We start from the raw sequence: 26,362 nt of genomic DNA, 5'->3' as shown, positions 1-26,362 counted from the left end.
ATTCTCTGTGTTGCTATCCCACCACATACATATGAAATCAGTTCAGCCAGGTCATTCAGGTCCATGTTTATTAACAAGCTCATACACTGTCAACACTTAGGATGCCTGAAAGAAAGAACACTAATAGAACACGGTCTTCATGTTTCAGATGGCAACCACCTCAAGATTATTCCCATTCCAATCACTAACCCAAACCAGTTCATACAAAAACAACTGGGCAGTCCAACACTACAGAAGGAATGACTGAGGGGATGGCCAGCAGTGTGTGGGGGTGGATCAATCTGACGCAGAAAGACAAGTGTTATTAGAGTTCCCAGGAGACAGTCTCTCTTACAAGCCCAGTTTGGTCCTTCTCCAGTGTCTCCTTTTGGAGTTGTACCTAAGACAAAAGCAGTGGAAGTTAGCAAAATGCACACTTGAGGATCCAGGTGGACCGAAAACACCTTCAATTAGTTCAGCAGTAAAGGACAAAAAAGCTTTTTTACATGCTACAGTCACAAGCTGCCAATAAAAATCAACTTTGTACTGGTTTTTAATCAAATTTCCATCAGTTTATTTTCTTCATTCACTAATTACGATGCTACTGCAACAGAATCTAAACCCTGAGAAAGGGTTTCTGAGAGAGAAACACGTCTAGAGAGAGATGCATTAGCACTGGCACATCAATATTCTGCCTTGTCTTTTGGAGACAAAACATTTATTGATTGTCCAATGATAATCAATGCTATCTTGTTAATGCAAATTCATAGTCCAAAACAGAAATCATCATTTTTGTCCAAACCATGGAAGAGCAGTATATAGAAAACACCCTCACCCTGGAAGTGTTCAAGGCCAGGCTGGTGGGAGGTGGCCCTGCCCATGGCAGGGGGGTGGAATTCGGGGGGCTTTAAGGTCCCTTCCAACCCAAACCACTCTGTGATTCCATGATTCTTCCAGGAAGGTTTGTATACTAATTTATGGGCCACAAGAGATGTACATGTTAAGGACGAACGGTTTCACCAATGTGTAGGTAAAACCAAAGACAACATTAACAGAGTTAATCTCAGCAGGGAAATGGCAGTACTCCCACAGAATGAAGCACTGCAATTGCAGCCTGCTTTAGCACACAGTTTGGAATAAAACTGATGACTGAGGTATTGAAGACAAGACAAAAATTAATGGCTTTGCCCCATAATACGGTATTTCAAAGCACTGCAATTCAGCCAAAACAGAAGCCCTTTTTAAGTCAGTATCTGGAAGACAGAGTTTGGGCACACAACTTTGATCTTTCCCAGAAAGAAATGAGTTAACAAAAGCGAAAGGACAGAACCTGGGTGTGCTGCCTCACTGCCTGTGGCAGCCACTGCTACTGTCACTCTCCTCACTACTTAGAAAAAATAAATATATGAATCTGGGAGAAAGAATCCTATTCCCTCTAAGAAGTCTAGACAGGGAAGCATACAAGCTACAGAGCTGGCTGCATGTGACTAGACAATACTTGTAAGCCAAAGGGCTTGGATAGGTACCACCTTTCGTACACCTCACATTTATCTAGTATTCTGCAGCATTCTCTTATCACGCTTCCTTAAATTCAGTGGAACTCCTTCAAACGAATTCCACAGCAGTGAGTCAAGGATCTCACACCGTCAGTTTTATAATCCCTAAACCCAACTAGACCTTTGCTTCCCTACACACCATATCCATCCCAGAACACCTGCTTTGTGCAAGGTACTGTTTCTTGAGGATGCAGAAAGACAGATGGCTGGGAGAGAGGGGAAAGGTGATGAGATGCATCAGGAGCAGAGTGGCTGCCAAAGTAAAAATTCTGGAATAAATCATCCATGTGTTAAGCTCACACTTTTATGTCTTCATGATAACATCTGTAGCTACTGACAGAGAACTGAAATAAAATAACTGCTACAGGACGACAAGACATAGGAGCCCCACACAGCCTCAAGAAAACACAGTGGGACAACAGAACTTGGTGATCTGCCCATAAAATACTTGTAAGGTATTCACACCCATGAAATTGCACTTTTGCACATACGAAGGCTGTGACACGCTCAACGCCGTCCCACATCGCACAGGCCGCCTGCTTTAGGGCCCGTGCAGCTCCATGGAGCACAGGGGCCGGCCTCGTTACCTGATCTTATTGCCTGTTTTCATGCGGATCCACTGCGGGATGGGCCGGTTTTGCTTCTGCTTCTTCGCGAGGAAGCGCTTGATCTTGAACGTCTTGTGGGACGACTGCAAGAGAGCGGCCATTAGTGCTGCGGGAGGGGGCCGGGAGGGGCTGAGGGGACACGAGGGGACGTGAGGGACCGTGAGGGGCCATGAGGGGATGTGAGGGACCACGAGGGGGCTGTGAAGGGCCATGAGGGCTCCGAGGAGCCGTGAGGGGGCTGTGAGGTGCCGTGAGGCGCTACGAGGGCGCCGTGAGGGAGCCGCCATTTCGCGGGCGGTGAGGGAATGCCCGATGCGGCGCCCCCCGCCCCGCCGTGTCCCCGCCGCCCCCGGGGGAGCCCCGTCCCGTCCCGGGGCGGCGGATGGCGGCGGATAGCTGCCGGGGGTCTCACCATGGCGCTGCTGTGCCTGGCGTCCCGGCGATGGCGGCGGCGGAAGGGGCGGCCCGAGCGGGAGGAGGCGCTGATGATGGCGGCGACAAGATGGGCGCGGGCCCGGCCCGGCGCCTCCTGGCGGCCCGGCGGAGCTGAGAGAGGGACGGCGGCGGCAAGAGTTTGTGCGAGTTTATTGGGTTCGGTACAAAAAAATCGCTATGGCTAAAATTCGCGAGCTTAAAAGGAGCTGCTACTGGTGAAGTTCTCTTTCTCGGCTGTAAGACAATACTTTGAATTAGAGGGGAAGGGGAGCGGGCACCGAGAGGGCAGGAGTGCGGGAGTGTTTCAGGCTCCAGACAAGGGAGAACGCTTGAAAAGAACCCGACATACAACTACAGGTGATTAAAAATAAGCATTTCAGTGTAGGTAGACTTTACATGAGAATTTGTCAACAAGTATCCAATACTAAGCCAGCTTATTCATACACTCCAACTCAAGTGGTTCTCTGGATAAATTAATTAATTCAGAGGCCTCAGGAAGGTCTCTCCCTTCCCAAGGTCTTTATGCAATTCCAGATGTTCTCTTTTCACGAGCAGAGGGCTCTACTTCACTGGTACCTCAGCCACCACCGCCTGCATACCTGTCTCAGTGCTAGAGCAATACAATTTAGCTAACACAGTCTCAGGTAGGAGCACCACACGACACAGTAACACCCACATTAACTCCGTGCCACTTCAAGCTTGCTCTGCTTTAAGTGCATCAAACACTGGCTCTGATTGCTTTACAGTAAAGCTCTGGCATTAGATCCAGGTGTCATCTCCTCCTGACTGCATGACTCATTTAATATCAAACTTAAGGCCACAAAGTCTTTCTACTTTGCAAAGATTCTCTTCTCTGTTGTAGTTAGATGCTGGGAAAATAAACTCAAATAACTGAAAATACAAATGAGAACACATTTCAAATTCCGAATCTACAACTGAGGTTCTTTAGCCAGAAACATCCAACAGCGCAACACCCCCTCTTCTTCCTTTGTTCCTTCTTCGCTTCGAAGGCACTTCTGGATTGCGTAGTACATGCTCTTTGGCTGCACAGACAGTCAGAACACATAAGGCCTGCATGCTAGTCACTCCTCTTCCTTCATGTTACTGGTCTCACTCTCTTGTTTCTTATCCGCTCCCTGATCTGTCGGCTTGGCAGCACTGTCTTCGTACTGACACAATCTGCTTCGGCTTCGGGCTCCTGGCTGGTACAGCTGCATTGCTGGACGATCCTGAAATAAATCAAAGCTATTTAGACCCTTTCATAGCCTCAGTGCTCTCATGGTTATTATGGCATCAGCAAGATTAAAAATGGCTCAATTTCAAACTTTTCAAGATGTTCTAAGCTATTATTCCACCAAAGTGGCAATGCAACTTCAATTGTCTTGAATCAAGGCTGTTCCTGTTCAAGCCACAAAGAACACTGCTCATGGTTGAAATTATGTGTTATTTACTTTTGACAGACGAGTTCCCCCTCTTAGAATACAGACCAACTTTAAAGTTCCTCCAAAACTTTTGAGTTTCATTTGTATCCAATAATGTCTCAAGTGACACAGAACTTATGTCCTAATGCTGCAAAAGCAGACTCCCAGAGCAAATAAAACTGAACTCAAGACATTATACCCTGAGTTTATACTATCATGAGTTTATTCTGTCATTCTGCATGTAGCAGAATTGTCCCTGTTTTGGAGGAAACTGTTCTGTCACTCTCATACTGAGATGTCTTTTCAGGCATGCATAGCATCAGCAAAGATACACAAATAGAATTACTGATGCTCTACTGACACCTTAAGGATCAAGCCTGCTGGCAAAAATCATCAAATAAAGTGAAATCAGTGCATTTATAATTTAGCCTACTACCTTGGCTTAATTCCTATACAGTGGCAGGAACAAAAAAAAAAAAATCACAAAATTTAGTAAACGTGTGAAAACTTTCTAGCAGGGGCAAAGTTTGTTACATTAACATGGAAAAGTTTCACAGAAACCACATGGTTCTTTCCTTAAGTGTATTTATCCTAAAATACATACTGGCCCCTATGAATTAGCACATGAATTTAAAGAAACCCAGCACCTTGTTTCTGATACGATCCCTCTTAATTGTATCCTCTTTTTTATCGTCTTTGGTTACTTTCTCAGATTTGTCCATGCCGCTGGTAAAGTCTGTAAGATCACTTTTCTTTCCCTTTTCTCTGAGCAAGTCTCTTTCCTTTTTCACCTCTTCCTCTTTTCTTCTAAAAACCTTCTCTTTCTCAAAGCGCTCTTTCTGCCTCCGACGCTCTTCTTCCTGGCGTCTCAGTTTCTCCCTCTGTGCTCTCTCATATTCTCTGTCTCTTTCAAAATCTCTATCTCGGTCCCTGTAGTCCTTTACACACTCATCTTCTGATCTGTATGAAAACAAAACTGAAAATGAAGCTCAAAAGATTCATCAAACAGAGCTGGGAGATCAATGTAATACTGGTGTAAATTTGCAATATGAAGACGAGAGATTGGTAGGTTCTAGGGAGCTTTTGGGAAACTGTCCTAACCCGAGTCATGCACGGTAACCAGAGATGGCACTGAGTGCTAGCATTTCTTAGCCTTCTGCTCACATAGCTGGCTGAGTTTCCTCTGGCTTTGGAAAGCACCTCAATTTCTCTGCCTCACACGGCAGCACTGAACCTTGAGCAGATCATGGAGCTGTTGAGAATTAGACTTTCCACTCTGAACTTTTACAAGACTTAAAAGGGACTAGTAACTGGAGTATGCCTCTCCTCTTGCCACGGTTATAATTCTCATTGCAAGGATTGTGCCCGCGGCCTGTTGTAGGTCCTCTACACCTGGGCTTCTCTTGCAGAGCTCCTAGAGAAAGTTGCAAAAATATTCAAATTTGTCCACTAGTGAAGAAATAGCGGGTAATTCACACAGCTTCTTGTAATCATGGGGATGTGCACAGCCACAGAGAACACATCCCAGGCCTTCTATCAGGAAAATGATTTGAAAAGAATTTCAAAACACGGTCATGGCAGAGCAGCCTGACCTTCAGTATGATCAGGAAACAAGTTATATATACATATAGATATTTATAGCAAGTACTAGAATACTTTTTTGCCTTCTCTTCTTTTGTCTCCCCATCAGATCGTTTGGCAGATGCACTACTCGCATTTTTTTCCTCCCTCAGAGTCTCTTTTTCCAGTTTCTTGGATTTTTCCTTTTTCTCCAAGTCTTTTTCATCTTTTTCAGGCTTCTTAAGTAGCTACAAAGAAAACAGAAGTCTCAACTAAAAAGCTCACTCTAACACATACTGTTTGGCACAACACCGAAATTGCATCAAAGGAACCACAGTCCAGTAGGAAATATACATTAACATTACTGCAAATCGCAGTACTTCTAAAAGCTGGAGTGTATGAGTAAGCATAATCCACACAGCAGGCTAGGGTTTTTCTCCTAAAACACGCCATGTTAGGAAGCTTAAGAATAGTCTCTATTCCATAGTAAATTCACGAGTCTGTTCACCACAGCATGTACAACAGTCACATGACAAAAGCTTTAAATAGTACTATGAAGCATTACAGCATGTTAACTTTTACAATGCCTAATATTGAGTGTTACAAAAAAAGTGGTCATTTGCTAACACCAAACCCATGTGTTTCTTCACATAATACTCAAAGCACATTTTGAAAGACTGATATACAAATAATAGGGGAAAGGGAATGTAACAGTTTATAATAAAGAACTGTTCTAGACCTTAATCTTTGGTTCTTCTTTTGATCTGTCTCTTTCTTTTTCTGGACATCTGTCTACTTTCTTCAGTTTTTCTGCTTCTTTTCTCTTCCTTCTCTCCTCCTCTTTCCATTTTCTTCTTTCTTCTTCTCTTTGTCTTTTTCTTTCCAGTTCTCTCCTCCTCCTCTCCTCTCTTTTCTCCTCCCTCAGTCTCTGTGTTTGGAAAAAAAAAAAAAAAAAAAAAAAAAAGAGAGAGAGAAACAGTGCATTTTTATTATAGAAAACATCCCTTTAAGGCCAACAGGATATCTTGCTACAAAGCAATGGAATATTCCATGAGAAAATAACTCATTTCAAAACTGTCCCTATTATTAAAGAAAAACATGTTGTCTTTATCGCACTGTTGTGAACCTGAATTTTTGCAGCAGTTTTGTTGTGGTTTTGTTTTTTAAAAACTGTACAAGTCAAGCCTTATGAAAGGAAATAAACATTAGACTTAGCCTTTATCATTCTGATTTTAGCTAGATCTGACTGATCAGTGATTTTCTCCATCGCTAAAAGTTAAAATGATACGTGCCAGGAGAAAGATCATCTACAAGGACTTCAGCCACAACTGCATTAAAACGGAATCTGGTTTTGCAACGCCACAGATACATCTAGCACGCTGCTAGCTGTGACCAGAACGTGCATAAAGCGCCACCATTAATACAAAGGCCAGCACTCTAATAGCGTGAACCATATATTAACAAGGAATTTGGGCTGAAAGCTTTTTCTTTAAAAGGAAGAGCAGAAACATACCGATTTATACCTTGCAAAATACGTATTATACATATTCATACTCTACAGGAGCAAATTAATGCATCTGCAGGCAAGAAGATTCTGGAGAGAAGTCTTACCTGTTTATTTTTCAAGAAGTTCAATAAGGGAGTAGTCTTTTTAGCTAGAGAATATATGAAAGCAAATGTAAACAATGTTTTATCCAATACTGCAATACCTATAGCAAAACTCTACATGCTATGAAGAAGCCTTATGGAATATGCAATCTCTTTCACACAACACAGCAGTGCAATACGTATTCCAATGCCAATAATTACAATTCAATGAATTTGGATATTAGTCTGTTAGCCAGCATACCTATCTGTAAAGGGATATTTAGTCTGCATTATGATTTTCTCAGCTTCCCTCACTTTGAAAAAACATACCTGTAAGCATGCTAACATGCTTAAGAAAACGATTCTTCTTCTTCTGGTCCATTTTACTCAACCAGAATAGAACTTCTCGGGTGTCTGCATGGAACATCACTGCATCTCCCTGAAATGCAGCCACTTCACAGCCTTATCTGACTAACTAACATCTGACTAGCAGTTTAAAACAGGAAGATTATCTTATAAAATTCAAATAAAGGTGTGAATTTAGATCATAGGAGCAAAAGAAAGCACACTGAATAATATTAGCCTAAAGGTTTAACAATACCAAGTAAACAAACGTACAAAAGAATACAGACTCTTCAAGGTTGAGAAATCACAGCTTCAAATTACACCACGTATGTTTCTTTGTGCTCTAGGAAAATGTAACTACAGTACATAGATTTCCATACCTATTAGCTCTTTGTTTCTTGCCTCTATTTCCTCCAACAAGGTTTCAGGAGTGGAGGTTAACTTTTCATCATCTGCACTGTAACTTTCCAAAAACTTCTTGTACTCTGGATCTATGGGGAAGGGGAGAGAAGGGGGGAAAAAAAAAAAAAAAAAAAAACACTGTAGCATGAGAAAGAATCCGCTTGTTCACTGCTGGAAGTTTGGAATAGGTTTGTACAAATTGTGTTGTTTATATGGTGCCTTTCCATGAATTGGCAATCCTCAAATAAGCTGCTGTATTAAATTTGTCTGGGACAATCACATTTAACCAATTTGCAGCTGACAAAGCAGAAGTAATAAGCTCCACATATAATTAAGCATTCTTTCAACACGCTATGGTGTCACACTGAAAATGTTATATTCCCGCTACTGGTAGGACTTCAGTCTCTACATGCAAAACAAATTAGCTAGCTGTTATACCATCTTCAATAGTCCCAGTTTTGGCATCCTTTTTCTTGCTCTTCTTTTTTGCAGCTTTTTGGAAAGGTGCAAACTCTACTATGGCAGCATATTCCTGACCTGTTAAGAGGAGAGGAAAAAATACATTAAAATAGATATGGAACAGATTTGAAATAGAACACAGTGTATATGGCTAAAACAGGAAGATGAGCCTCACCGGGAACATGCAATACTAGAAGAGACTACTGCAATGACATTAAAAAAAAAAATCTTGCATTTTAAAAGCTGCTTAGCCAAAGTAATTTTAGGGACAGCAAAATTCATGAAACATACCCTCCTGCAACGTTAACATACTACCAAATTCACAGATCCACAACAACAAAGAAGCACAAGACTTAAGATTGCCCACAGCTGTCAGTTCAGCCACCCCAGGTACACTGTACCATACAGCATCCCCATCCCACAGACTATGCATTCACTGTGCAAGCAGAAGGGAACATTTGAAGTTAAGGCAACTGAGGCAAACCCCAACTGTTGGCAGTATGCAATAGAATGCAACAACCACACGTTACAGGCTGGCTTTAAGGTTTCATCTTGCAACATAAATGCTGAATAAATCTAATATTGCTGTTTGATACGGCAAAGGCAACGAGTAAGCTGTTAAACTGCAAAGTAACATCTTTTAAAAAACAAAAACAAAACACAACACACACAGGCACTGTGAGAACCTGGTCATGCAACCCTTCTAAATAAGGCAGGCTCTCAAGAATAGACCTTTGTGTCACATAAAACACCTGGATGGATGAAAGTTAAAATGCATGTACTTGAAACAGAGATCAATGTGAAACTTTTCACCTACTGAAACCCAGACAACCGCTCCTGACAAACCTTCCACTAAATATGCAATTTTCAAGGTCTATCGGCAACAGACTAACAAGTTTTAATGCTACTCACCGTAAACTGTTCTAAGCTACAAAACTGAAACTGAGTTGTCCTGAATACCAAACGGGTATTTAGAAAAGAGATAGGTACTGACTAAATACCTGGGTGTTTACCCAATTAATTAAAAATAAATTTTTGTTTCTGACAAGATTAATATTGCCAGAGAGCAGTCTCTTCCACAACTGCAGGGAACAAGCCGTTCCTTGTACTGAACCAAAATGGCTCACTCAGTTCTGAAGTGCCAAAGATATTAATTTGAATTAAAATGCAACCAAAAATAGGTCATATTGCTAGGAACGTACAGAACAGTACAGGCGAGGCACAGAGGGTGACAGCACTAGCCTCTGTTTCGTTTTCTTTGGAGAGGGACAACACCCACCACTGGCACTCCGCAGGCTTCGTACTCAGGCATGACAATGCACGACAATGATTTTGATACCGTACTACCCTGAATCATATTTAACTAGATTTAGCACACTTACATATATAATTAACCTACGCTAATTTCTGCAAAGAATAAAATATTTGACCTGGGTGGTGTGTTGTTTTTTTTTTTTTGATGTAGGGCATCACGTTCACTTAAGGCACTGAAAACAAGCATCCAAGAAACCAGGGCTGCTGTGCTGGGAAGCTCACACCCGCCCCTCGAGCCCAGCCAACACACACACACCGCTCACACGAGGCTGGAGGTGAACACACGGCCGCGGGCTGCCCACTTGCCTTTGTGATCAACGAAGACGTAGCCGTCGAAGCGGTCCCTGAAGAGCACGATATCCTCCTGGTTTTTGAAGTTGATGTAGGCTCTCGAGAACATGTGAGGGTACAGGCTGCGGGGAGAGACGAGGCGCAGGGCTGAGCGGCCGGCGGGGGCTGGCAGGGGCCCACCCGCGGCGGGGGAGAGCTCCTACCTGGAGTCATTGGCGAAGAACTCGAAGTAGTCGTGCTCGGGCAGGGGCTGCAGGTGCTCCTCCAGCTGCTCCTTGGTGAGGCTGGGCGGCAGCCGCCGGATCACCACCTGCGGGGCCGTTAGGGCCGTTAGCGGGCTCGTTAGCAGCGGGCTCGTTATTAGGGCTCCGTTGGGCTCCCCCCCACCCCCGGAGGCCGCCCCCAGCCCCGCCAGGCCCCGTCACGGCCGGGCCGGCGCAGGCCGCACCTTGCTCAGCGCCTCCTTCTTGTCCTTGGGCCGCTCCAGCCGCTCCAGCTCGGCGCCGCCGGCCCTGCCCTCCGAGCCGGCCCCGGCCCCAGCCCCGGCCCCGACGGCGGGCCCGGGCCCCCCGCGGCGCTCCTTGGGCCTGGCGTTCTCCTTGTCCTCCTTCATGCCGGGCCCGGGGCAGCGCCGCGCACCCCAGCGCCCCCCTCGGCCGCGCGGCTGCGCCTCCGCCTCGCCCGGGCCCGCCGGTCCCCGGCCCTCCCCGCCCTCCCCGCCCGGGCCTACAGCTCCCGGCGGGCACCGCTCGGCCGGCGGAAGCGGCGCGGCCGCGAGGAGCAGGCCGGGAGCGGCCGCCTGAGGGGGGGCAGGGAGCAGGGAGCAGGGAGCGGAGCGGCGGGGATGTGGTACGAGATCCTGCCCGGCATGGCCATCATGGCCGCCTGCCTCAGCGTCCCCGGCCTCGCCACCGTCTTCGCGCAGCGCTGGTCCAGCGGCGGCAAGGTCAGCGCGGCCGGGACCCCCCCCTCACACCCCCCGGTTCCCCTTTAGCACCCCCCCGGGCCCTGTGAGGCCCGCCCTGACCCCCCGCCCCTGTGCCCCGCAGGAGAAGAGGGTGGCCCGCTTCCCCTACCAGTGGGCGCTGATGCAGAGGGACAAGCGGCTGTCGGGGGGCAGCAAGCACTACGAGGCCAAGGCAGGTGCCGGGGGGCCCGGCCTGCTCCGGCACGGCTCGGGGCAGCCAAGGGCGCCCCCGAGGGCAGCGCGTTTGTCCCCAAAGTTTGGGGACGGGCGCGGTGCCGAGGCGGCTGTCACTTGGTGGATTTCTTTTCCAGGGTTTGGAGAACATACACTGAGGCGGTGGCGCTTCGGAGGATCTGCACGGCTGGGCGTTGTGGTCCGAGTCCCTAATAAAGATGCACGTCTATTTAATCCTTCTGTGTGTGGTGTCTGGGGGCTTTGGAGAAAATTGGTTCCTCTGCAAACAAAAAAAAAGGTCTGCTGCCCTCTGGCAGATGTCAGAGTGAAAGGCAGACCCCGTGTCACTGCATTCACGCCGAATCGCTTCTTTCTTTGCGAGGCACAGAATTCTTTTGCATTCACACAGCATAAATGACAGCAAGGTCAGGCCAATTTTCATCTGACTTTCTCCAGTGGTTAGCCTGAGCATCTATCAGTCCCCTTGAGCTCTATGTCACAGTTTGTGTCACCGAGCAAGGGCAGGCACATCTGACACCTCTGGGGACACCAGCCAGGCTCTAAGAGGAGGCAGTTAATTGAGCTTTCCAGCTGCTGGTGCTTTCTAGAAGTCCTCAGCCTCAGTTTGGGCCCCTGCATGACAAGCTTGACAAAGTCTTGTCTGTTGGAAGGACTGAGGAGAGCTTGGGAATCAGTGAAACACAAGCTCAGAGCACCTACCACCAAGTGGAGAAGTCCTAAACTACACCAACAACTGAAGAAGCAGAGCAGGGCTGCTTTAAGCAGGGTTTGCTATGATCCTTTCACATACCAGGGCCTTGAAGTTACAGCGAGACGTGTCCTGCCTGCGTGAACGAGGAGGCAGAGGAGCCAGAAAGAGCAGCCTGTCCCCATGGAGCTTTCAGGGCTCAGCAGAGGCTTTTTCCATTTCACACCACACCTTGTGCTGTGGTTACCCCAACAGAGCACACCCTGAGCAGCAGCTGGAAGCTTCCTTTGTTGGACGAGATGTTATAAATGTTTCTTACTCGCTCACACTGCACACACAGAACTCCCCAAGGGGCTGTGTCCTGAGCCTCACCTCCCCAGCTGTTCCAGGGCAAGACCCCATCAGCTGCTGAGCCATTTTCCAGCTTACCGACAAGCTTTCCCGTGGAGGCTTCTGCATTTCTTGGCACAACTCCTGGGCCTCTGGGCTCTTTTTGCCAATCTGTTTCGAAGCAGCCTCTCATGTTGCAGTTCTTCCCAATTTTCTTAATGAAGTGACGAAATCAAGCAAGCAAAAGTCCAGTAAAAAATGCAGAACATGCAAATGAGCCAAGGGAAGTGCCTGTCAGACCATAAGGACCAGCATCTGCACTTTGCCCCTTTATTCCTCTAACATTCCCCTGCTTTCCTGGCAGAGCAGCTGCTGGGGATTTATCCCCCTGCATTTTGCTAACTTACAGTCAGAGTCAGCGATCCATTACCCTTTGAGAAGCCCTGTGGCCCAAGCACCTCACAGCCCAAGCCTGAGTTTTGCAGAGCACAGCACTGGAGGCAGGTGCAGTTCCCAAATGACTGAGACCAACAGACACGACAAAGCCAGACGAGTCTGTGTGTTTCCCCACTGGCACCGCCTTCCTGCCTGGGAGCCTGTCCTGCTGGAGAGGAATTTCCACAGCCCGTGTGTTCTGGTGGGATGCCAAGAGTCTGGATCAGATCACCATGACCAGATCACCGTGACAACACCACAAACACTCCCGGAGGCAGTAAGGCAAGACCACAAGGGCTGTAAGGGTGCAGCCCCAGGCAGGCCCCGTGGGGCTTGCTGGCTCCCACAGGTAGGAAGGGACAGGCACAGCGACGCTGCAATGCTGCAGAGCTCCCTAACATCACCTCAGCCACCCCTATAACCGCTCTTCCAGGCTTCCACCAGCCCAGGAAGAGCATTTTTGAAGCAACAACAGTAGCCTCCACAGCTTAAAGCTGCACAAATTAGGTCTGAGCAGAGGTGAGTGCGAGAAACAAGGGATCACACGGGGAGGTGGGCCTGCTGCTGTTTCAATATCCCTGTCCAGAGCAGCCTGAGTTAGTCCAACGGATCCTGCAGCTCTGAAGGCCAACCCTGTCTCGGGGCATTTCTCTTTTTACATTTCTCTTTCTAAAGGTGGAGACAATGGACAAGGAAAAGGAAGATGCTGCCCTTGATGAAACAGTAGAGATGATCGTCGCAAATGTGATACATGGTGCAACAGAACAATTCATAGCCCTGCAGAAAAAAGAGAAAGGTAGTGTGCTCGCTCTATTTGCAATGTCTTAGAACATTTCGGAGCTTTTCCAGAAGAATTTCTCAGCATTCTGTCTGTTTTAGAAGCTGAATATGTTGCCAAAAATATTCAGTGGACCACCTGCAAGGACTTCACAGTGGAGGGAGGACGGCAGCAGATTGAAGAATACATTTCCGTGAGTGAATATTCCATCCACTCGTGACTCAAGAGGTCATGGCATCTTACACAGGCACAGGAATAGTGTGAAAAATGAAATAAGAGCATTTCAGTTTCTTTTTCACACCTCCCTTAAGTCATCTCTCCCAGACCAAGGGAATCTTAGCACCATGTGTTTGTTCAGCAGACATGGGAGTTTCATGAAAGATGGCTTCACTGGTCTGAATTTCTCTGTGAGGAAGAACTGACGTACAGCAAGATGTACCACTACAGAGTTCTCTGGAGCATCCCGACACGCAGAAAACCCATCCCGCAAGCGACAGCAAGCGTCTATTTCGTTATAGAGATTTCCAAAATCAAACCTGATGTAAGTATTCAGAAATGGTACACAGCAATCCTTTCAGGTAAAGTAGTAAAACTCCAGTTTCACTTACCTTGAATGAGAAAAAGCTGTAAACAGTTCTAGCATCTAGCAATTGACAATGAGTTAAAGTCCGTAACTACACTCCAAAGGGAGCAATTTTATCCTCAAGATCATATTTCGTATTTTTGCCTCTATTACCAAGCACACATTATATTCTAGAAAAGACTTCAGTCTACTAATTCACAAGGCAAAGTATTCAACACATTTTCTCCTTTTTACCTCCTGCTTTAAGCTTCTACTTCACTTGCTACTGAAATTCTTATTTAATCACATTGTCCACACATCCGCAGTTCAATCTTCACCCATACAATGGTATTTTGTGACTCAAGATAAAAATAAATTAATAAAATTGCACGGAGTAGGTTTTTTTTTCCCCCTTCAGAACCTATGCTTAGTCATTCTGTACCTTAGCTTTCCTATTTAGTGGCAATGGGTCCCTACCAGCAATCCAGATCACAGCCACTGGTCACAGATCTTATCCTAGCACAAATTTACAATTGTAATTTCTGAGTCATTCCCTTCACAAGAGAATACTCAGAGGCTTTAAACCAAAATTAAAAGCTATTCTAATCCGTATCAGAAATGTTGCACAAATACACAGTTATTTTTGAAGAAGTAGCTCTCACCTAATTAAAATGACTGATTTTTTTCGGCCCTGAAGCTCAGAATGCAAACTCTGCCCTGTATCTCCTCTCTTGCAGACCTTTCCAGTGGAGGTATTCTTCTTCCTGGAGTCCAGCAGGCTGATTTTCAGGTATGCTTTGTTACTTTTCCATCACTGACACGACTGGGGAGGTTCTAGCAAGCTGTCCCATGCCAAAACAAAGAGGGAGCTTGATGTAAATAATTTCACAGTAATATCACAGAGTAGAGGAAGCTGTCAAAGTCTTGTTAAGCCAAGTGACCCTGCCAATCATTAGCTTCGCTCCAACACAAATAGCTACCTAATGATTACCTCCTTCTACATAATTGATTTGTAATAGATGTATGCAGGTCTCTAGGCATGCCCTGTGAATAAAGACCAGCTTTCTTACTATTTACCGTTTTTACTCCCTCCTCCAGGCCAGAATACTGTCGATTTAGAGAAAAGTGGCTTAAGGATATCATTATAAATAAACTAAGCCTCAAGCAACGCCTCGCATTCAAATGAATAGCTCCAGTTCACAGACATCGACGCTCTGTTGGTATTTGTGGAGGATAAACACACACAACGAAGAAAAAACGGCTCTTCCTTATTAGCTTGTGGATTACCTTGTGGATGTGTAAGGAGCATTAAACTTGTGCAGAATCACGGCCTGACCTGGCTGCTGTTTTTAAGTCATAGTCCCCTGCAGGTATAGGTGGGTGCAACGGGAGAGGACCAGGTCCCAGGGTGTAAATGGGAAGAGGCAGCTGGGCTAGAAATGCTGTTTGCAAATGCCAGGCCTGCAAGACTCTGGGGCAAACATTATAGGACTTATTTTTGTTGTACAAATGTACAAGACATCTCTGCTGCCAAAACTACAACGCAAAGTGAGGAGGGGGGGGAAGCCCTCTAGAAAACACTCTGTTTTTAAACACATTTGGAAAAAAATAAGCCTAAGGGAGTTAGTTTTGGAAATACACAGTTGAATCAAAGGTAGCCACCATAGAATTACTTAGAGTAAGCTTCCGAGTACAGAGCTTAGAGAGTCATGTCAGACTGCTGAAACAGACTGAAGTAAAATAACACAGGAATTAAAATAAGGCTTTAATCTAGAACACTTCTGTAGACAAAAAAAAAAAAAAGTAAATTGAAAGATACATCCTCGTTATCACCTGTGTACATCCAGGTTCCAATCGCCGCATCCCACCACTCCGATACCTATGTATAACATAGCAGAAAAAGAAGCAAGCGACGTAGCAGTTCACCACGGGCTTTGGGAGATTCAAGATCAGACCCTGTTATTACTGTTACTGTTATTTTATACCCCAATTACAATCTGCTTGCTTTAAAGTAACTGAAGCCAGTCTGTATTAAATTACAAATTTACATCTATATACAGGAGTACTCTAAACCACAAAACAAACAACTGTTCTGAGAAAAACAAAATAAATCCAAGACTTATGAAAAATACATAAACAGGAATTTAGAATTCTTCCTTCATTTGTGCTACTCTCACTAGTAGCTTGCTTGTGATGGTCAATCTACTCTCATTAGTGAAAATAAATGCAAAATAGCATTTAGCAGCAGCACATACCAAAGCCCTCCCATGGAATCTCCCTGCTTGTCCAAGTGAGGACAAAACACTGCCACCTCTAACTTCACTGCCTGTTCCTGTCTCGCAGCCTTTTGATTTACAGGATTCCTTGCAGACGGTGATAAATCCTCAGCAACATCTGATAATAGTAATTCTATTTCCTTGGTACAAGTAATCCATTCCTGAGGCTTGGCCCTGTTGGGTGAAAGGCACTGCAGCACTTGCAGCTTTTTTGAAATCATGACTGGAACAGGTTAGCTGCTGCCTGGTAGAATCTATGGCACACAGTTCAAATGAGAAATTATTTTTCTTCTTTGCCCTTAGTCTTTCTGTAGACCATCTCTCGAAAGCTTGCAAGAATCTTATTCTCTCTTTTCCTCCTCTCCTCCTGGTTGAAGGATGCCAGAGCTCTCTTTTCATCTGCGCTGTAAATCTGGTTCTCTTTACGCAGACGCACAGCTTCCATTCGACGATGTCTGCAGAGGAAAACATTGTTTACATCAGCATGGGCACAAGGATGTGATGCCCCACCACAGCTTCCATCCATTAACTAGCCTGAAGGCCTTGGGAGGATAATAAATGAAGATACCTAGACCAGGGAACCCAAATTGCACAAAAACCTCCACAGAAAGGAGCACAGATGAATTAAAAGCTGACTTTTGAGGGTGTCTGCTCTCAGGCACCATACAGGGTGCCTAATTCTCACTTTCCCAGAGTCGGCTGCTAGCTCACCAAAATGTAAGTGAAACTCTTATTGTACTGGTAGAAAAAAAGTTATGGCCAACCCCTCACACTGATTTATCCCATACTGATGGGCCAGCACATCACCTCTGTTGTCCAAACACACAACCCTTATGCCATCTGACACAAGCATCTGCTCATTTGAAAAACATGAGAATTTTAAGTGTGTTAGCTGGAAAATATTTTTATTCCTAAGGAAAATGTGCCCTTAAAAAACTCACCATTTATCTACAGAAATAGAGAGCTTAGCATAGATTGCTGCAAACACAAAGAGCACCCACTCTTCCGTGCTTTCAGATAGAGCCTGGAAGCAGCCTTCCAACAGGCCAACAGAGGAAAACTTTACTGAAATATTACCATCATCAAAACCATACCTGCTGCCACTCATTACGTAACCAGAGCTCTCAAACGATGCAATTTCTTCACTGGTCAAGCCAATTTCACCTCTCCGGGGTATACGTTTTCCTGCTTTTACATATTCTGCCATTGCTGCACCTTCACCAGGCAACAGGGCATGTCCATAGCTTTAAAAAACAAAACAAAACAAAACAAAACAAAACAAAACAAAACAGACAAAATCAGTCTCAAATAGGAAAAGCATGCCTGAGCTAAACATTCAGCTTCCCTGATCACTACTGGCTGGAGCCTCATTTTTAAGGGCTCTCCTATTCTTTCCCGTATATTTGCCTGTTTCATCCTTATGGCTACCCATAGCAAGAACATCTTAAATAACCAGTTTGCTCACAACGGGTTAAACAGTAATGAAAGTTGTATAAAGTCACAGTACTGCAGAGGATTAGAGGAAAGATCACCTTACCAAAGTAAAGAACAAGTAATCTATGAAACCATGCTAAAAAGCATAAAACTTTTGTACTTGAATTCAGGTCAGGGTCAAGACTAGTACCACTATTACTTCTGTCAGTACGTTCCTGGTACAGCATCTCTCTGATACAAGTCATAGTATTATAACAGTCTTTCTGAACAGAAATCCTCATGCTTGATTTACTCAATTTGATCCAGGTACCATTAGAGCACTCACTTCAAAGGCCTGTCATCTTGAGATGCATGTGTTTTGGGAGCTTCTGGTCCAATCAAGCTATCTGCTTCTGTATTTTCTGCAACAAATAGTGAAACAGATTAGTATTGTGCCTGCTATTCTTTGTTATCAGAACAATTATCAGGCCAGCAACACTGAACAAAAAAAAGAAAATCACAAGAAGAACACCAAGAAGTTTCGATCCAAATTTAAAGTCATATGAAGCTACTTGATCTCTCAATCCAAAGATCTTCTCCTTGCAACGTTTCATCATCAGAATCTTCACTACTTGAATCACTGGATTCCTTCCTGCTCTTTTTATTTTTCTTTTTCTTATACTTCTTCCTGTAACGAAGTCAAAGACAGACATGCTATTCACCAAAATTTAAGAGGAAAGGATGTGCTAGGAATCCTACTCAAGTCATGAGTTTCTCCAGGCAACTTCCACCTACGGGAAGCCCGAATATCTGCAAATAGGTTGTTGTTGGTGTTTGACAGAACACATGTGATAGTAAAACAAAGATAACATATCCACTGTTGTGTGTTTCATACAATGCTAGAAACTGGTTCCCTATCGGGGCAGAGAGCCCTCTATGCTGTGTGGTCCTGTACATTTGAAGCCAATCCATCAGATTAAGATTATTCCATTGGGTTTATAGCCCTAATTACAAGAGTGCTCAGTCACCCTGCTAAGAAAGTAGTGCTGCCCTCTAGTTAAACGCAGATACAGTTACACTGAAAACTTACTTTCTCTGCTTCTTTTTCTTCTTTTTGCTTTTCTTTTTATCTTCATCTGAAAAAAATGCAAGTTTATGTATCATTAAAAAGAGATGATAAGCCACAGCTAAAATGGATTAGTTTACTCCACTGTTAATAAATAACTGCCTCCACCAGAATGCCTTAGTACACAGGTTCTCAGACATGATTTATTTAGGTACCAAATAATCCCGAAAAAATACTAGTAGAAAGTTACCTGCAGTATTGTTTGACATGAGCCATCTGGCATGAGATGCCTAATGGACGCTAAATTTAGAAATCCTATTTCCTAAGGCCAGACCACAAGCACTTAAAGAAGAGGCATTGCAAACCCAAGAAGATGGCGAGAGAAAAGAATATTGGATTGATGCTGCAGCTCTGTAATTTCAGAACACCGCAAGTGTGCAATGAAAGCCAGAAGCATCGCTTTGCATTTGGAGGGATACAAGGAGACCTCTCAAGCAACAGACAATAACAGAAACCATCTTTTCTTACCACTGGAGTTCTGCTCAGACTCCGACTCACTGTCGCTGTCCTCAGAATTCTTTCTGTGTTTTCTTTTTGATGCCTTCCGCTTTTTCTTCTTTCTTTTCTTCTTCTTTTTCTTTTTCTCCTCTAGAATGTTTTTAAAAGGTAATGTTAGAGAACTGGTGAAGACCTAGCTCTATATGTACTTATGAATCTTCACAAAGAAATATTCTCATTTGAACTGCAGCCCATCACACTGACTTTAACCCATCAAAGTCAGTAAATTTCTTGACAGCAACAACGGCAGATTCAAGTTGTAGGTAGCTTCTGATTGTCTATAAGCTGTTTAAACAAAGCAAAATACCTTCTGAGCTGGAATCTGAAGAGCTACTCTTAGATTTTGCCTCTTCATCTTCTACTGGTGTATGTTCATCAGAACTGAAAAAAAGGAAAAAAAAGTTTGTTATTTAAAATCTATTTTGTAGTATTTAGTAATTCAAGATCAAATGCACACAATATACCCAAACACATGCTTACACATTTTGAGCCCATTTTTGCAACAGAGTAAACCATGAAACAGCAAATTTGCAAAATGGGAATTGCTTTCAGAACCAGAACACAGCAACTACCCGATCTGCAATACGCCATATCTTATGCAAATGATTAAGTTGAAATTATTAAAAAAAATACGTTGAAATCTCGTTAAATCAGTTCAGAAACCACCTTCTGACAATTGTGGTGATGGGAGCAGCGTAGAGGTAAGACACTTCTGTACACTGCTGCATTTGCAGTGCAATAAGATATTTCTGTACATCGATGTATAATTGGTATCATAAAAAAGGAATATGCCTTACTCAGGGTCAGGAACCTTTGGCGACAGTCCCCAGACTTCGGGTGCGCCCAGCTCTCCAATCCTCTCCCTCTCGTTGAGCCTCCTGTAACAGAAAACACCGTCAGTGAACCCTAATCTAACAAAAACGCATTTAAAGCCTTATGTTTCCTGGAATTTATGCTCGAATAGCTACAGTACGGAGAAAAATAGTTAGTATCGCAACAAAAAAAACAACAGAGCAACCAAGGAGCAGCCTCAGAGGCCTCAGAGGCCGGTGCCGCGCCCGCCGGGGGCCCCACCTCTGCCGCAGGATCTCCTCCTTCTCCTTCTCGTAGTACTCGGGCCAGGCCTTGCCGTGGTGGTGGTGCCCGGCGGAGCGCGGCCCGCCGGGGCTGCGGGAGCGGGACCAGCTGCGGCTCCGCCGGCGGCGCCTCAGGACGCTGCGGGACCGGGAGCGGGACCGGGAGCGAGACCGAGAGCTGCGGCCGCGGCCCTGCAGGCTGGAGGCGGGCGGGCTGCGGGACCGAGACACCGGCGCCATGGCGGCGGCACTTCCGCTGCCGCCCCCGGGCCGGGCCGGGATGTTCCGGGCCGACGGGAACGCGGCGCCTCAGCGAGACGCGGGGTGAGTGCGCGGCTGCTAACCGGGGGGTGGGGGGGAAACACTCGGCACCGTGCGCGGCCGGGGCAGCAGTGCCCGGAGTCTGTCAGAGGGAAGGGGGCAGGAAGCTCTCAAGGGAATTCTGGGGGGAAAACGCACCAAGCCGCCACGGGAACCACCGTTTTCCTACACACAGTGCTTCCCCTACAGCCTGAGGGGTGTCTGCAGCCTTTAATGGTGGTCTCCGAGCAAAAACGCCGAGCTTCTGTTCTACCCCGTGTAATACAGCCCGGGCTGAGCACAAACGGGGTGTGTGGAGGCTGCACCATCCCCGCTTCATGCGGCTCGGAAAAGGGGCCTGCACAAACCAGCCTTTTTTGCCACAACTCTAACGTAATGCTGACTGGCGGAAAACAGACTCCACAGGCAGTAGGATTGTAAAGTGCGGATGTTTATGGGTTTGTAAGGTTTCTTCAGCGCTGGGCAGCACGGGGGTAGGCCCACCAAAATCGTGCCTGCCTGACGGGGCAACTTGCCCTGGTTCTATGCAGCAAAGAGCTACACGTGCACAAAGTTTCCCAACGCGCCTAGACACGTTCCTAACCTAGCTCCGCTTCGTCTTCAGATGAGCTCCAAGGAGTCATTTCCATGAGCTCCTCCTGTCTGCACTTGCGCACCTTCTCCTCTCCTGGTGGTGGTCTTGATTCAAAGATCGAAGCCGAAATTCCTTTAAGTGGTATATTCTTTATTGCAGCGCTGGATGCACGGGGGATCTCTCCACCTATCGTGCATTTTCCTCCAAAGCGGAAAGCAGTCTGGAATTTATACAATCAATCTATCAATATTCTACAAGCGCCTATACATATTCATTACCTATCCCGCCTTCCCTCGCTTCTCATGCTAATTAGCCTTTTGGCACTTTGTGCCTGCATAGAGCCTCCCAAGAATTGTGGGCAGGGGTCTTTGGGACGTGGGCAGGGGTCTTTGGGAGGAAGACCCCGAGTCTTCCTCACAGTGTACTTTTCACCTTTGGTCAGGAATCTGCTGAGTTGGCACGTTTCTTAATTGCAAGCGCTGGTTGTTGCTAATTCTTCCATTTGTTGTATCTTTATAATGAATTCCAATGTCCAGTTTTGAGATTTATAGTCCTTATATTTGTTTCTCTGTCCGTCTGCCGCTTCCTTATCATGAGTTCCAGTGTCTTGTTTCGAGATATACAGTCCTTGTCTGGGGATTGTCCTTGCCTCCCCAATGCCTCCTTAATCAGTCTTTGGGGGGTCGTGGGGACGAAGGCCGAGAACTCCTCGTCATCACCACCAGCTGACCCCCTTTGCAGCCTTTGGAGACTCAGCTGCTCCTCGGCTCTTGCCCAAACCACAGGGTCGGGCTCAGCTGCTTTTTGGGACAGGTTCCCCGCTTTTGTCAGGCTGGGCTCGGCTCGGCTGGGCTCGGCTGGGCTCGGCTCGGCTGGGCACGGCTCGGCTCGGCTGGGCTCGGCTCGGTTCGGCTCGGCTGGGCTGGGCTCGGCTGGGCACGGCTAGGCTCGGCTCGGCTCGGCTGGGCTCGGCCGGGCTCGGCTCGGTTCGGCTCGGCTCGGCTGGGCACGGCTCCCCTCGGCTCCGCTCGGCTCCGCTCGGCTCCGCTCGGCCCCGCTCGGCCCCCCCCGGCCTTGCTTCATTTGCATAGCCCCGCCCCCGGTTGCCCCAGCGGCCACTCAGCTCTTGGGGCCAGCCGGAGCCCCTCCTCCCGTGGAGGCGGCGTTAGCCCAGTGGCAAGAGGTGCTCATGTAACCCGGCTGTACCGCGGCAGGAAGCCATGAGGGTCACGGGTTCGAGGCCTGCCTGGGGGGTTGACCCGCTCTCCCTGTTTTGCACACACGTACTCTTGCTTACAATTCCTTCCTCTTTGCTTTCTGCTCTCTGCTCTTTTTTTGTTGGCCTTTTACTCCATTAGGAGCAAGTCCCTTTCATCTGCTAGATCCTGGGGATCCTGGCTGCCCAGCAGAATCTTTGCTCTTGGCCCCTTAAGAGTTACTATCTGATATTGTATAAACTCACTTTAGGATAGAATAAAACTTGTGGTTAAAAGTTAGCAAGTGTGAGAAACACTCCGTAGCCAATAACTTTGGCTCAGGCGAGGATCTCAGTGAAGTAGTAATTTATTTGCGATTGCAAAGTCGGGCGCCCCACAAGCAGGAGAGAGAGAGCGCATCTACTAGTTCCAAAACACAGTTTACATATCTTTTGATGGCAGGACCCTCCGCTGTTTCCCCACTGAGTGGGTAATCCAGGTTCACAATCTATCTGATGCTTCACAAACAATGCACGGCCTTCAGTTGCCGGCCTGTTAAATTTCAGATTTCTTTTGACATTTTTACTGCTTGAAGTGGTAATGTTTCTTCACTTACCTGACTTGACTTGACACCGTGATTTTCACCTAATTGTCCTAAGGAGTCTGGTTGTGTGCATTTTACTAGGTCGCCTGCTAAACTTCCTTATCACTGTAAGCATATCTCAGTACCACCTTCCCTCCTTCTAAACAGTGTAACTCTGCAAAAACAACATTTCTACTCCCATAATTCCCCCCTTTTCTTGTTTTGTTTATCAACTGTTGATTTTTGCAAAACCTTTCTCTAAGGTGTAACTTGGTAGATTTCTTCTTCTTCGCTTTCTTTGCTTTCCATCTCCTCATTATCACCTTATCTGAGTAAGGTGGTGGCTCCATGGTCATTGGTTTCCATAGTGCGCTTTCAGTTAACCACTGTACTAGGCCTCTTCCACAGGGGATAATGCAGCAACCAATGGCTGTCAAAACTCCTACAGCTACGATCAAGGATGTAAATATGGACATTACCATCCCTTTCCATTTACCAAACCAAGATTCCAACCATCCTGTGATGGAAGTGTCTGCTCCTGAATTTTCTGCCAATTCATTGGCAAGGGTGTAAGCCCTTGCAATGCTCTTGTTACTGTGCCATCCGGAGCAGTATTGTTAGGGAGAAAAGCACAGCAGCAAGCAAAGACACTCAGCACCATCTCTTTTCTAACGCCATGAAGCGAGCCCCCGTTCTTCCCTTGCCGGCTTTACCAATCCCGGTTGTTTCCTGGAGAGAGAGGCGATGGAGCAAGCCCCCCCTCTCCTAGCCTCTCCTAGCCTCTCCTAGCCTCTCCCTGGCTTCCCTCCCTCCCCTCAGGTATTTCTAGCCACGTCCATGTCCCCTCGGCCCCGCTCGGCTCGGCTCGGCTCGGCTCGGCTCGGCTCGGCTCGGCTCGGCTCCGCTCGGCTCCCCTCGGCTCCCCTCGGCCCCCCCCGGCCTTGCTTCATTTGCATAGCCCCGCCCCCGATTGCCCCAGCGGCCACTCAGCTCTTGGGGCCAGCCGGAGCCCCGCCCCCCGAGGAGGCGGCGGTGGCTCACCGGCTTGAGGCGCTCGCATAACCCTGACCTCGCGACGTGGAGAGAGATTTGAGGTCAGGGGTTCGAGACGCAGCATGGGGGTGCAACGCTCCTCCTTTTGCACACACCTACTCTTGCTTACAATTCCTTCCTCGTTTCTTTCTGCTCTCTGCTCTGCGCTTTTTGCCCTTTTACTCCATTATTGGCAAGTCCCTTTCATCTGGGAGATCCTGCCGGTCCTGCCTTCCTAGCAGAATCTTTGCTGCTGGCCCCTTAAGAGTTACTATCTTCAGAGACTTTAGGACTGACTGAAGCCTTCACATTCACTTCCTCAGAAAAGAGATTCAACAAGGCATCGTCCTGAAGAAGATGGATCCCAGGAACAAATCAAATCCTGTTTCCACAGAATCACAGAATTTCTAGGTTGGAAGAGACCTCAAGATCATCGAGTCCAACCTCTGACCTAACGCTAACAGTCCCCACTAAACCGTATCCCTAAGCTCTACATCTAAACGTCTTTTAAAGACTTCCAGGGATGGTGACTCCACCACCTCCCTGGGCAGCCTTTTCCAGTGCCTCACAACCCTTTCAGTAAAGAAGTTCTTCCTAACATCCAACCTCAAACTCCCCTGGCGCAACTTAAGCCCATTCCCCCTCGTCCTGTCACCAGGCACGTGGGAGAACAGGCCAACCCCCACCTCATGACAGCCTCCTTTGAGGTATCTGTAGAGAGCAATAAGGTCGCCCCTGAGCCTCCTCTTCTCCAGGCTGAACAAGCCCAGCTCCCTCAGCCGCTCCTCGTAGGACTTGTTCTCCAGGCCCCTCGCCAGCTTCGTCGCCCTTCTCTGGACCCGCTCAAGCACCTCGATGTCCTTCTTGTAGCGAGGGGCCCAAAACTGAACACAGTACTCGAGGTGCGGCCTCACCAGAGCCGAGTACAGGGGGACGATCACCTCCCTAGCCCTGCTGGCCACACTGTTCCTGATACAAGCCAGGATGCCGTTGGCCTTCTTGGCCACCTGAGCACACTGCTGGCTCATATTCAGCTGACTGTCCACCATCACTCCCAGGTCCTTCTCTGCCTGGCAGCTCTCCAACCACTCATCTCCCAGCCTGTAGCTCTGCTTGGGGTTATTGCGCCCCAGGTGCAGGACCCGGCGCTTGGCCTTGTTGAACTTCATACAGTTGACCTCAGCCCATCGGTGCAGCCTATCCAGATCCTCCTGCAGAGCCTTCCTACCCTCGAGCAGATCGACACATGCGCATAGCTTGGTGTCATCTGCAAACTTACTGAGGGTGCGCTCGATGCCCTCGTCCAGATCATTGATGAAGATGTTAAAGAGGACCGGCCCCAGCACCGAGCCCTGGGGGACGCCACTAGTGACCGGCCTCCAACTGGACTTGACTCCATTCACCACGACTCTTTGGGCCCGGCTATCCAGCCAGTTTCTAACCCAACGAAGCGTGCGCCAGTCCAAGTCAAGAGCAGCCAGTTTCTTGAGGAGAATGCTGTGGGAGACGGTGTCAAAAGCCTTGCTGAAGTCAAGGTAGACCACATCCAGAGCCTTTCCCTCGTCCACCCAGCGCGTCACTTTGTCATAGAAGGAGATCAGGTTCGTCAAGCAGGATCTGCCTTCCACAAACCCATGCTGACTGGGCCTGATCGCCTGCTCGCCCTGCAAGTGCCGCAAGATGACTCTCAAGAGAATCTGCTCCATGAGCTTCCCTGGTACTGAGGTCAAACTGACCGGCCTGTAGTTCCCCGGGTCAGCCCTCCGGCCCTTCTTGTAGATGGGCATCACATTTGCGGCTAGCAAATGTGACGCCCATCTACAAGTTTTACTCATCTACATGTTTTCCCCGTGCTGCTCCTGGGAGCCAGGACCAGATGTTCCCTTCCAGGTTCAAGACCTTCCAGGTCTGGACAGGAGCTACTTTTCTAATTGCCTTTTGTAATTTCTTCCATGACTTTCCTGTTGTCATCGATTTGAAGACAGCAGCTTGAATCATTTGGCTTTGTCCATAGGCACCTTGTAAAGTGGGGATGTTTATGGGTTTGTAAGGTTTCTTCAGCGCTGGGCAGCACGGGGGTAGGCCCACCAAAATTGTGCCTGCCTGACGGGGCAACTTGCCCTGGTTCTATGCAGCAAAGAGCTACACGTGCACAAAGTTTCCCAACGCGCCTAGACACGTTCCTAACCTAGCTCCGCTTCGTCTTCAGATGAGCTCCAAGGAGTCATTTCCATGAGCTCCTCCTGTCTGCACTTGCGCACCTTCTCCTCTCCTGGTGGTGGTCTTGATTCAAAGATCGAAGCCGAAATTCCTTTAAGTGGTATATTCTTTATTGCAGCGCTGGATGCACGGGGG

The 26,362-nt window shown here is 47.1% G+C and overlaps 5 protein-coding genes, 1 long non-coding RNA gene and 1 other non-coding gene across 7 annotated transcripts; 2 read left to right on the top strand and 5 right to left on the bottom strand.

Moving 5' to 3' along the window:
- Positions 1-50: 50 nt before the first annotated feature.
- RPL39 (ribosomal protein L39) lies at positions 51-3,175 on the bottom strand. Its single transcript, XM_068697389.1, has 4 exons — positions 3,155-3,175; positions 2,556-2,753; positions 2,123-2,226; positions 51-379 (listed from the first exon to the last, which is right to left on the bottom strand). Exons 1-4 carry the CDS (start codon positions 3,173-3,175, stop codon positions 331-333), a joined length of 372 nt encoding a protein of 123 aa, XP_068553490.1. The 3' UTR covers positions 51-330.
- Positions 969-1,100, bottom strand: LOC137863996 (small nucleolar RNA SNORA69). Its single transcript, XR_011101256.1, has one exon. It is a non-coding gene; the product is annotated as a small nucleolar RNA SNORA69 (small nucleolar RNA).
- UPF3B (UPF3B regulator of nonsense mediated mRNA decay) lies at positions 2,712-10,656 on the bottom strand. Its single transcript, XM_068697600.1, has 10 exons — positions 10,406-10,656; positions 10,161-10,267; positions 9,973-10,079; positions 8,332-8,430; positions 7,872-7,982; positions 7,171-7,214; positions 6,299-6,487; positions 5,656-5,807; positions 4,647-4,959; positions 2,712-3,807 (listed from the first exon to the last, which is right to left on the bottom strand). Exons 1-10 carry the CDS (start codon positions 10,568-10,570, stop codon positions 3,661-3,663), a joined length of 1,434 nt encoding a protein of 477 aa, XP_068553701.1. The 5' UTR covers positions 10,571-10,656; the 3' UTR covers positions 2,712-3,660.
- Positions 10,657-10,712: 56 nt separating this feature from the next.
- NDUFA1 (NADH:ubiquinone oxidoreductase subunit A1) lies at positions 10,713-11,332 on the top strand. The gene is made up of 3 exons (XM_068697632.1): positions 10,713-10,903; positions 11,007-11,096; positions 11,236-11,332. The coding sequence occupies exons 1-3, from the start codon at positions 10,802-10,804 to the stop codon at positions 11,254-11,256; spliced, it is 213 nt and encodes a 70-aa protein (XP_068553733.1). The 5' UTR covers positions 10,713-10,801; the 3' UTR covers positions 11,257-11,332.
- LOC137863975 (uncharacterized) lies at positions 11,046-15,019 on the bottom strand. The gene is made up of 2 exons (XR_011101244.1): positions 14,575-15,019; positions 11,046-13,349 (listed from the first exon to the last, which is right to left on the bottom strand). It is a non-coding gene; the product is annotated as an uncharacterized lncRNA (long non-coding RNA).
- On the top strand, positions 12,655-15,244 carry AKAP14 (A-kinase anchoring protein 14). Its single transcript, XM_068697622.1, has 6 exons — positions 12,655-12,849; positions 13,248-13,368; positions 13,452-13,543; positions 13,712-13,891; positions 14,650-14,702; positions 15,011-15,244. Exons 1-6 carry the CDS (start codon positions 12,655-12,657, stop codon positions 15,096-15,098), a joined length of 729 nt encoding a protein of 242 aa, XP_068553723.1. The 3' UTR covers positions 15,099-15,244.
- A 1,063-nt stretch (positions 15,245-16,307) lies between these two features.
- On the bottom strand, positions 16,308-20,610 carry NKAP (NFKB activating protein). The gene is made up of 9 exons (XM_068697614.1): positions 20,300-20,610; positions 20,023-20,103; positions 19,533-19,606; positions 19,196-19,315; positions 18,692-18,737; positions 18,174-18,289; positions 17,948-18,023; positions 17,283-17,432; positions 16,308-16,643 (listed from the first exon to the last, which is right to left on the bottom strand). Exons 1-9 carry the CDS (start codon positions 20,539-20,541, stop codon positions 16,469-16,471), a joined length of 1,080 nt encoding a protein of 359 aa, XP_068553715.1. The 5' UTR covers positions 20,542-20,610; the 3' UTR covers positions 16,308-16,468.
- Between the last annotated feature and the right edge of the window lie 5,752 nt (positions 20,611-26,362).

This window comes from Anas acuta, chromosome 13 (genome assembly GCF_963932015.1).
Source record: "Anas acuta chromosome 13, bAnaAcu1.1, whole genome shotgun sequence".
Taxonomy (NCBI): Eukaryota; Metazoa; Chordata; class Aves; order Anseriformes; family Anatidae; genus Anas; species Anas acuta.
The sequence above is the reverse complement of the archived record's forward strand: the minus strand, read 5'-3'. Positions and strand labels throughout refer to the sequence as shown.